General features: G+C 30.5%; 1 protein-coding gene across 1 annotated transcript in view; it reads right to left on the reverse strand.

Moving 5' to 3' along the window:
- LOC106678551 (probable cytochrome P450 6a14) overlaps positions 1 to 8,448 on the reverse strand; it is a 14,988-nt gene extending 6,540 nt beyond the window's left edge. Inside the window, exons 1-2 of the mRNA XM_014417126.3 lie at positions 8,317 to 8,448; positions 1,415 to 1,600 (exon numbers count right to left, since the gene is read on the reverse strand). Of these exons, the coding sequence (XP_014272612.1) occupies positions 1,415 to 1,592 (178 nt within the window). The 5' untranslated portion in view covers positions 1,593 to 1,600; positions 8,317 to 8,448. The remainder of the gene's footprint in view (positions 1 to 1,414; positions 1,601 to 8,316) is intronic.
- Between the last annotated feature and the right edge of the window lie 2,325 nt (positions 8,449 to 10,773).

Below are 10,773 nucleotides of genomic sequence, written 5' to 3' on the forward strand. Positions count from 1 at the left end.
TATGTATGAGATCATTCGTCACTATTACCTATTGCCCACAACTGTGTGGCAGATTGTAATATCTATCAATAAATAAATCTATCAAAAAAATATAATACTATTATTCTACCATTTATCTTGTAATTTCTTACTCTAAATGACATGAAGTACCATTTATCTTGTAATTTCTTACTCTAAATATCAAGAAGTTCTGTTCTTTAATCAAGTTACATATTCTATGCTGTTCAAATTATTGAATAAATAGCAAATCCGAAGGTTCGATGCCAACAACACCAATAACCCCATACATAGCATCCTTTACTGCCTCCCCAAACACAAGTTAGCACGTTCTGGCAACACAAGCCTACCACCTTCCTCTCTGTCTTGCCCTGGCATCCTTACCTGTTGGCTCATCGATATATACTTTTCTATTCCTTAGTTATCACACTCCATAACATGAAATGCCTATTTGAACCTTTGCAATGCTATTACTTTAATTATATTTAACAGGTCCAGTACTTTGGCACTGTGAAGCCGTCTGAAATCTGCGATTTATTCACCTAATTTGATCCAAATATTCTATGCAAAACTTCATTTTCAAACTTTTACAGGAGTTGTTCTCTAAGTGAAAATTAAGAAATTAACTACAACTGTATCATAACTTTTTCTCGAAAAATGTTTTAAGGATTGGAAAAAATGCAATCATTCGGTAAAAGCAATGGATTAAGACCGTATAAATGGGACGGAATGCTAGATTTCTCTATGGACAGAATAATGTCAATCTCGGAGATTGAGAGAGGATGATGAACAATATTTAGGAAAACTAGTTAATTAAGAAATTCTTAATTATTGTTTACGATTTTAATCGAATTAGTATTTCTTTTAATTTCAATATGGTTAGTTGATTGACGTCAAGAAAAAATCTAATTAAGGTGCTGTTAGACTGTAAAATTACTTACTTATCACTGAAAGAGCCTGTGCGAAATTTTGACCCGAGACCAACGGAGAAGCAACGCCACGAATCGGAAACAAAAATTAAAGGTAATGTAATATTATTTTTTCATTAATATTTATCGACCTATTAATATTAAGTGTAAAAGTAGTTTACACCGAAACAGCTCAATCCATATAAAGTGATCTATGGGTGTTTGCTTGACCATTTTCATTCTTCTTCCAGGTTCTTCCCTTAGATGGCCAGGTCATAGATTAAAATAAGGAATTCCGTGGTTCTCCTAGGGTCCTCAAAGCTTCCTAAGAGCCTTTTCTTTAATTCAAGAAAAACTTTTTCCTATTTATTCTTACACATAATATAATAAAAATGAACCTTCCTATTTTTCCTAATTTGTAATAATAAAAAACCTTATTAACTAGTAATTCTTAATAAGATAGAAACTTAGAAATTACTCAATAATCGATTTAATTAATATTGACTTACCAATATGTATTTTAAACAAAACACCGTCAGGGTCACTTCCCAGAGGAAACTTCGGTTTGACATAAGGTATGTTCCTGTCTTCGAAGTACCTATACATCTTCTTTATTTTGTAGTAAGCCAACGCTAATAAAGAGGCGGCTGCTATTGTGGTGTATATTAACCAATCTTGCCAAGACATCTTTAATTCTGTAAAAGAATTTTCAATCAACTCCAAAATTCTACCTTCGCTTTGTTTAGATTCAAATGCTATTATATACCAATAAATTTATTCATATTGAAAGAAGATAGTTGACCGTATGAAGTAGATTGTTGGAAGGTAGTCCGGGTTGCGGTCAATGAAGGTATCAAAATAGAACAAAAAACAATTTATTGTTAACCGATTCGCGCAACTTTGCCGGGCTTCGTGAGGGCTGTCAGATTGAAACAGATTCTCAGTCGTCCGCTCTGTTTCAGTCTGACAGCCCTCACGAAGCCCTGCAAAGTGACGCGAAACGTTGGTTAGCAATAAATTGTTTTCTTTTACTATTTTGATACCTTTATTGACCGCAACCCGGAATACGACACCACTATCTTCCTACAATCAATTAATTTATTGTTTTTTAATCTATAAAAAAAATATTACATACAACTTATTATATAAAAAAAAGTTTGTTTCATAAAAAAAATACAAAAACCAAACGATATTTTCAATAAAGTAAACCAAAATAAAATTTAAATATGAAAAAGCAAGTAAGATTCTTTTTTAGTGTCCTTTAAAACTTTACTTGTATAGTAATAAAAAAATAGAAGATAACTCCTATTTTGGATTTGATTTAAATCCAACGTTTCTACACCGATTTCTAACTGAATTTTTCCTCTTCAAATCCATATGAATATATAGAATTTAAGTCTTCGTAACGAATGAAAATTCCTGAAACGTAATGTAAGAGTCTACAGCACTCCTAAGGGTCGTGTTAATTAGTAAAGTCGGGTTAATATTATTGCTGTTTTTGTAATTTTTGAAGATAAATCGTAGTTTTTTTTAATTGGATAATTAACAACCATGCAAATAACTAAACCTTATTGTAACTCTCTAGTAAAGCAAAGTTTGAAGACCCAATTGTTTTTTTAAAAAAATTGTCTGATATGACCTTGTTTTGCGAATTGCCCATAAAACCTATTTAGTTAGATAAGTTGTAAGATGTTGAGGAAATGTACAAATTTCTACGGTAAGTGGGAAAATTCTGTACAAATTCTTTTAGGAACTTTTAGATTTTCCTCCTCTCTCTCTCCTCCAATTAGTTGTTGAAGCAGTGTGCAGTTTTTCAGTAATTCCACTTTAGAATATATTTCAAAGTATTCTTTATAAATTACCCCATAGTAATTTATCCACTAATACTTCAAGTGTAGGAAAAATCCCCGTAGCCTTCGCACGCAATGCTACAATAATAGTTGTTAATGTAAACATTGCATAGTATAATTTTACTATCATGGTTTATTTTTCAATAAAGAAGGGAAAATGAATTGACATATATCTTGTTCTGCAGTATAGATTAAGTCAAGAAATATGCAAAATTAAATTTAGTATATATTATCCTTAATAAATAAATATTTTAAACTATTTATGTTGAGAATTGCATGTCTACTAAACTGTCATGGACTATAATTACCAATAATAATAGTGTATGTCTTAAGAGAAAAAAAAAAGTATTTTAAGTCATGCAAGCCTTAAAATTGGTCTTTGAGGCAATTCGTCCTTCACTCATCCGGTTACGTAGGATATTTCCATTGTGATTTAATGTTACGATCTATAGAAACCGTGTATCATAGAACTAAAGTACTTAATCATCTATAATTTGTCAGGTATCATCATAGCCCGCTAGGTTTTCATTTCAGTTGTCATTCCCGCGGTTACTAAGAGTATTATTCATCAAAATAATACCTGAATTTCTCCTCTAACGATAAGAATACTTTAAATTCAGTTAAATTCATCTTGAACTCTGTCCCCAACTTGATTGCCTAATAGCAGCCATAGTTTCAAATCTTCAGCATAGTAAAGTTCATAAGTATTGCTAATATTAAAAAAAAATATATTGAATAATTTTTACTCATCGATACCAATACAATACACTCGAACTCAACCTTCCAATGTAGTCCTGTAAAAATAGGTTAAAATTTAGATGAACCTTGAAGTAAGTAACAATTAATTTCTGTCAACAGATTCTCTTGTAAAAATGTTTGAAAAATACGATGGTAAAAGTTTTACCACCTCCTTGAAGGTCCGTTGCCTTGAAATCCATTGTCAAAAGTAAAACAGTAAAACTGTACATTGTCAAGAAAAATACTGAACCTAAAGAGTTCTATTAGAGCTCAATTTGAAGCTAGTTAAAAATAAAATAGTTCTTAATCACTATTTTCCAGAGAACAGTAGTTTTCTTGATAATTGCCGAAGTAAGTTCTTAAAATGATTTTTTTTTTTCGTTTTTTGGATAATACAATATTGTATTTGTAAAAACCATCTCTTGGAAATCATTGAGCATATTTAGTGCTCAAATTTAAGCTTGTTAAATGTACTGTTAATTGGTTTATAATGATACTTCAACTACTTGCAATACTTCAGGAGTTATTGGCAATGTGGCCCTGTGGCTTGTTGGTGGCCTGGATACCCCCACATACCCCTGCTCGTGATTACATAATTACTTATATTAAAAATGATAAGTAATTTTAGAGTGAGCATAATTTACTGAAGTATGAGGGTCAACATTTCCTAATTTTCCAAAAATGACTGAATTTGGTACTTTTAGAACTGACGAAAAATTTTCTAGAACTTTATAACTTTAATTGTATAGTCATTGTGCTAGCAAGATGGTACAACATATGGTCACTGATGTTTTTATTTACAAATTATTAGTAGACCAGCTTGTATTTCTAATTCAGGTTTCTTACATAGTCAGTCTCAGAGTGTTCACCTCTAAAAATTTCCAAAACATGTCTAAAACCTCGATCAGCGATTTTTTAAAATGTTGGTGAACTCTTTTAATAATGATGTATTTGTTTTGTTATGGCCAAAATCTTGCAGATATATGGTCATTTTTCTTTATTTTTTAATCTGTCCAAGGAAATTGCTCCCAAAATAGTGTTCTAAATGTTGGAGGGTGACCCAAATATTACTGCTGATAGTTCATGAGGTCCATTTTTCTGGAACTTTATAACTTTAATTGTATAGTCATTGTGCTAGCAAGATGTTACAACATATGGTCACTGATCTTTTTATTTACAAATTATTAGTAGACCAGCTTGTATTTCTAATTCAGGTTTCTTCCATAGTCAGTCTCAGAGCGTTCACCTCTAAACATTTCCAAAACATGCTTAAAACCTCGATCTGCGATTTTTTTAAATATTGGTGAACTCTTTGTTTTGTTCTGGCCAAAATCTTGCAGATATATGGTCATTTTTCTTTATTTTTTTAATCTGTCCAAGGAAATTGCTCCCAAAATAGTGTTCTAAATGTCGGAGGGTGACCCAAATATTACTGCTGTTAGTTCATGAGGTCCAAGCTTAAAAGTATTCAGACATGCAGTGCTTTTAAAATAATAAATTGTAAAAAATTCATTATGTGAATCAAATTGGCTAATTATGTGGTACAGAGATCTGAAACTTGGGTAATAGTATTTTCTTGTGAAGCTGTACATATGGATAAATCGGAAGCCATTTATCGCTCTGGGGCACTTTTACTTACCACATCCGGACAAAGCTTTCAAGTTTACAAAAGTCAAAATTGAATATAAATAAGTTTTAAATATTTAGTCATTATCTTCAAATATGAAATGAGTAGGTAGACATTATATGTCACACCTTTGGAGAAACATTAAGGCCATAGTTGAATTCATGAATTGTTGAGAATACTTTTTAAAACTTCTTTAGATTTTGTTTTGTAAAAATCGCTAGAAAAATATATAGCACTCTAAAATACCTGTTAACATCCATATTTTGAGGTAAGAGGTATATTTTACATTCAACTATTATATAACGTTGTTTTTATTGTTTTCAATTAACTAACCCATTTCTCGAAAAAATTCCACTTAGTCCTTATTTTAAAGATACTATATAATATTGCATAAGACAAAGTGTATTTGAAACTGTGTCCTATTTGTAACTGTTAAATAAAATTATTTTTCAACTAGCCACAATTTCATTTTGAATACCATAACAATATTTTTTATATTCAAAAATTATTAGAGTATTTATATATATTTAGAAATAATTTTGTATTTAAAAACAAAAATTTATGAAGGAAGGAGCATTATTCAAAAGTTTCTTTTTGGTTAGAGCTGGTCAATTTATGGAGGAAGAGCTAATTGTTGAATTAATGAAATTTTCCAGTTGGGAAATTTCAGGGCATGTTATTTTGATGGAGTATTGTTGGACTGAAAAAGAATTATTTGTGGAAATAATTTCGTTCGAATTCAGATTATTTGTTATTGAGATTTCTTTTACAATTGACTTACTATAATAATAATAAGAAATAAATTTAGCTTTTACAATATTATACCGACCTATGAGAAGTATGAAAGTTTATCTATCAATAACCATGTACAGGCTGTGTAAACCTAGTAATGATTCGCAAAAAAAGTTTATGATTTAAGGAAATTGTGTTTTGAAAATCGAAACCAATGTGATATTAAAAATAATTGCTGTTATGTAAAAATAAGTAATCATGAATAATTTATTCATGAATTATTTGAAAAATTATTACAACTAAATTATAAATGATATATAATTGAAAGTTGTTTGTTGGCTAGTTCTACATAGAGTTGGGTAATGATCTTCAAAATAGTAAAATATTTATTGAAACAGTTTATCGAATTGAATAAATCGTGAATAAAAAACTTGAATTGTGAAAAAAAAAATTAATAAACTATACATGTGACCTCTGTTAAGAACTGATACTGATTTTTATCTTCTAACTCTATTTGTCCAGTTTAGAAAAGGTTTTAATTGTTAGTTTTCTAGAAGTTGCAATAAAAAATATATTTATTATGTAGGTATATGTATATATGTAGGTATCACTTGAGTGATAGTAAAAGTTTTGAGTAGCAAGCTCTGTCATTAAGGTTGTAACATTAGGAATCGGAAAAATGTTAATTGAGACACCCCACACGTACTTCACCAACACATATATATTTGCAAACCTCTATTTGGAGATGTGCATGAACTTTAAATCGACAAAAAAATAGTGGGAGTGAGAAAAAAAATTGACACCCAAAATACACCAACTCAATTCTTATACGAATTAACAACGCTTTAACAGAATTAGCAAGGCCTAGGACACCGGTTCGAGTCCGGCCTAGGTTGCTGACTTATATTTTGTGGCAGCCCCACATAATGAAAACTTTTCCCCCAAAAAATTGATTATCTGTTACTAACCAACCTTTTGTCAAAAATGCAAGCAAAAAGACTTGAGTGGGAAAGAGGAAATGTTTACCATCCGATCGGTGCTTGCAAAGTTTAGTTAAAAAACGATCTTCACTTTCTCCACATTTTTCTTTCTCCTTCTGTTAAACGACATCTCTAAATCAATTATTGCTACATATCTTCTTCTCGAACTATGATGGTGCATGTAACCATGAAGTTGTACAAATTTTATCAGTGATCCAGAAGCAAATGTCAGTTTTAATTATTAAACTGTTACTTATTTGAAAATTCTGAAAGCGTGTGCCAAAAAATTGAGAATACCAGTAAATCTATCCTTACGTGTGATTCTTATGAAGTTTTTGTTTATTGCCTGATTATTATTGATTTTCGACATCCTTTAAATACAATAAAAATTTAAAATTAATTAAAAATATCTTGAAATCGATTAAGAAATATATTTACATAATATGGATTTTTTTCTTCCATAATAACAGTCTTAAATTGTAACAGAAAAGTATTACGATTTTTTAATTTGTACCGCTTTTTTTTTAAATGTATTTAAATTTAGATAACAAGTAAGAGAGAACTGGAGTCTTTTACTTTCATTTATTCTCCAATAAATCTGATGAACAAATTTCTGACTTTTATGACGCCTGTCAGTGGACTGAAAATGCAAAATAATTTTTAAAAAAGCCAAACTCTGCTGCAGAGTCGACCATTTGTTTACTTTGAGTACATTTTGAATAAAATAATTATTTTTTTCAACATCCTTTAGAAACAATAAAAATTTCTAATCGATAAAACAAAATATATATATACGTAATTTAGATTTTTTTTTCTACTACAATAACAGCCTTAAATTGTAATAGCAATGTATTCCTACGTACACGTAATACGTAAACCGATTATTTAAATTTAGATAGTGAAAAATTACTTTGAGTGCATCTTGAATAAAATAATTCTTTTTTTTTTTCAAGATCCTTTAAATACAATACAAATTTCAAATCAATTATACTATATATATAATTTGGATTTGTTTTCTTCTATAAGAGCCTTAAATTATAACTGCAAAGTATTCCTATGCACACATAAACTTTGCAGTTTATTATTAGCGTACATCATATAATTATGCTAATTATTAATAAGTTTAATTTACATCAATGATAATTGGACTTAACAGATTTTAAAATTGGAAATAACAGATATTGGAATCTAAGTTTCATACGATAGTTTGAAAAACGTATACAAAATAAGATCATTATAAAGATAATTTTCAAAGAATTACACAAATCAATCCGCCCTTATTATAAACCCTGAAGCATAATTTAACTAAACAAATAATATATGTCTGGCCTCTATCAATTTTCATCATTTCATTTTCAATCTTCTCGTTATGTTTTGATTTTTTGTATGATGTTTATTTGTTTACCCGCAATGCAACCTAGTTATCGAAAAATTTAAATATTTTGCTCAATATCAATGTAGTTTTTTAATATTAATGACCTTACCTTCCAAAGCCTAGATAATGGCTTCAAAGGTTCCTTCCTACCTCTGCTATGTCTGCTGCCTAACTAACCCCTCCTAGAAAAACATAACCGACCAACCCAGTCATTATGTTTCCACCATCTTATTCCCACGGATGTTGATAATTTTACGAATTTAGAGCATGTGTAAAGATTTTAGAAAAAACGTTTTGCAAGAAAACAAGTTTCATCATTATGGATAGGTGATTATTGTATTCATTCATCCTTTTTAGACCTAATAACACGGTATCAGTCCTTGAAATACTTTTTTCTAATTGATGTTTTAGGCTACTGTTTACAAACAACTGTATTCTAAACAGTAATACATAAGATTTAAATTAAATATCGAGTTTAGTTTATTGAATACTGATTTATTTATATGCTGGATTTATTGTGTGATAATAATAAAGATTGAAATCTTCAGCATCGGGATAAAACCACAATCGGGTAATAAGAAACTTAGAAATGGAATATTGCGGTATAAATAGAGGAAGAATCTAACTATTTATTTATTTTATTTTATACCAGATCGGCCTGGTATGGGCCTTTCATGGTTGATATAACCGTTATATTATTTTTTTTTTTAACAGTTGATTATGGGGGGGGGGGGGGTTTATAGTCTCGAACAAAAGACACCCCTAACTATATACAATGTTGTTATTAATAATAAATTAATAAATAGATAAGAGTAATGCTTCTTAATAAAAGAGGAATGTAAAATTAATAACAAAAAATAATGATATTGGTGCACTTAAATAAAACAAAAAATTTCCCACTAATAGTGAAAAGAAACAAGTTAATTTGAAAAAAGGGCGAGAGAAGAAAATAGAAAAAAAAATAATAATAATGAATAAATAAAATGAGTAATAATAAAAAGTAAAATTGAGGTAGTTTGACTATGAATTAATTTTATATTTATTAAAGTTTATAACAGAATGTCCTGCAGCAGTCTGGGCTTCAGTTTTTGGGTTGAGGTTGGGTTTCCCAAGTTGTAGATCACAACTCCTTTAACGGTCGGCAACTGAGAGTGGAACTCATGAACCGTTTTTTGATGTGATCCTCGATTGACTCCACATGTAATTCGCGATGCAATTGGCTATTTCTTATGAAGGACCATTAACTGCGATTCTTAGGACTTTATTTTGAAAAATATTGTAGTTTTTTTCTTTTCGTGGAGGATGCTGCTCCCCAGACTTCACAGCCGTACATCAGCAGTGGCCAGAGAATTGTTTTAAATGTAAGAACAGTTGTTTCTGGTTTTAGTTTGGAATTTCTGTTTAGGACAGGATATAGCATTGCTAACCATGCATAAGTTTGAGTTAGTTTGATGTTGATATGGTGATTTCAGGTAAGGCGGCGATCTAGGTGAATTCCCAGGTATCTTACAGTTTCACTGGCAGGATTCCATTTCACATTTTTACCTTTAAATTAGATTAGATCCGGTGGTTCTGGTGGGCGTCGGAGAGTAAAAAGAATCTAACTCTTCAGAATGTAATATAAACTAATTATAAAAAAATCGAAAGTATTATAGTTCCGTCTATAGTTCCTATTTCCGTCTATTTATTTATTTAACAAATTAAAAGTGATTTGATTGTTTTATTAATCCTTAAAATTAGAGAAAAAAGAAAAGGAAAGGAAGGGGGAGCTAAGACACGCAAAAGGTACTTCTCAAGCAATAGATTTACCTACAAATTTTCAACTCAACAAGGTGTAGAGGTGCGCAAAAACTCAGAAACCGAGGAAAAAAAAAAGTGTGGGATTTTAGGAAAGCGTCGAGACCCCAAAAGGTACTCGTCTAATATTACACCAACTCATGTACACATTTTTAGCTCATACCATCCTAGTAGGATATAGAGGTGCTAAAAAACATATAGGCATGACAGAATTTTGACCAAAATTCATCCCACATTCTTATCCCTCTGCAATGACCGAAACACTGCAAAAGTCTATTTTTTCTGAGAAAACACAGAAATTAATCTTGTACCATTTTTTGCAGTTAGTTACTAGTGACAATGCATATTTTTTAACGTCATTATTATTAAAATGTTCAGGTTGGAGTTATTAGATTTTTCTTTTCTTCTTCCACTGTCTTCAACTTCGAATGACTCGGTTTTCATAAAAGATTTATCACCACAAGTTTGGTAAAGGGAGTGTTGTAAGCACTGCGTACGCTTCTGCAATTCTTGTACTTGCAGCAGATTCTGCTGAGAAGCAGCTGGAGAGTGGAAATGGTATTGTAAGTTCTTGAAGTTCTAGGTTCACATATTCTAATGACCTCCTCTGTGAGAGGTATTCGAGCGAGGTTGATTTAGTTGTTGGCAGTAGAAGAGATAACTACCTTGTTGTTGAGTTTATCCATACTTTTATTTGATATACAGAATCGCAAGGTACTTGATGCATGCCGAGCAAACTCCTTTTCCATAGAATTTTGGCCGCAGGAAA

The sequence above is a fragment of the Halyomorpha halys genome, unplaced genomic scaffold (genome assembly GCF_000696795.3).
Source record: "Halyomorpha halys isolate HHAL.00 unplaced genomic scaffold, Hhal_1.1 Scaffold146.1, whole genome shotgun sequence".
Classification (NCBI taxonomy): Eukaryota; Metazoa; Arthropoda; class Insecta; order Hemiptera; family Pentatomidae; genus Halyomorpha; species Halyomorpha halys.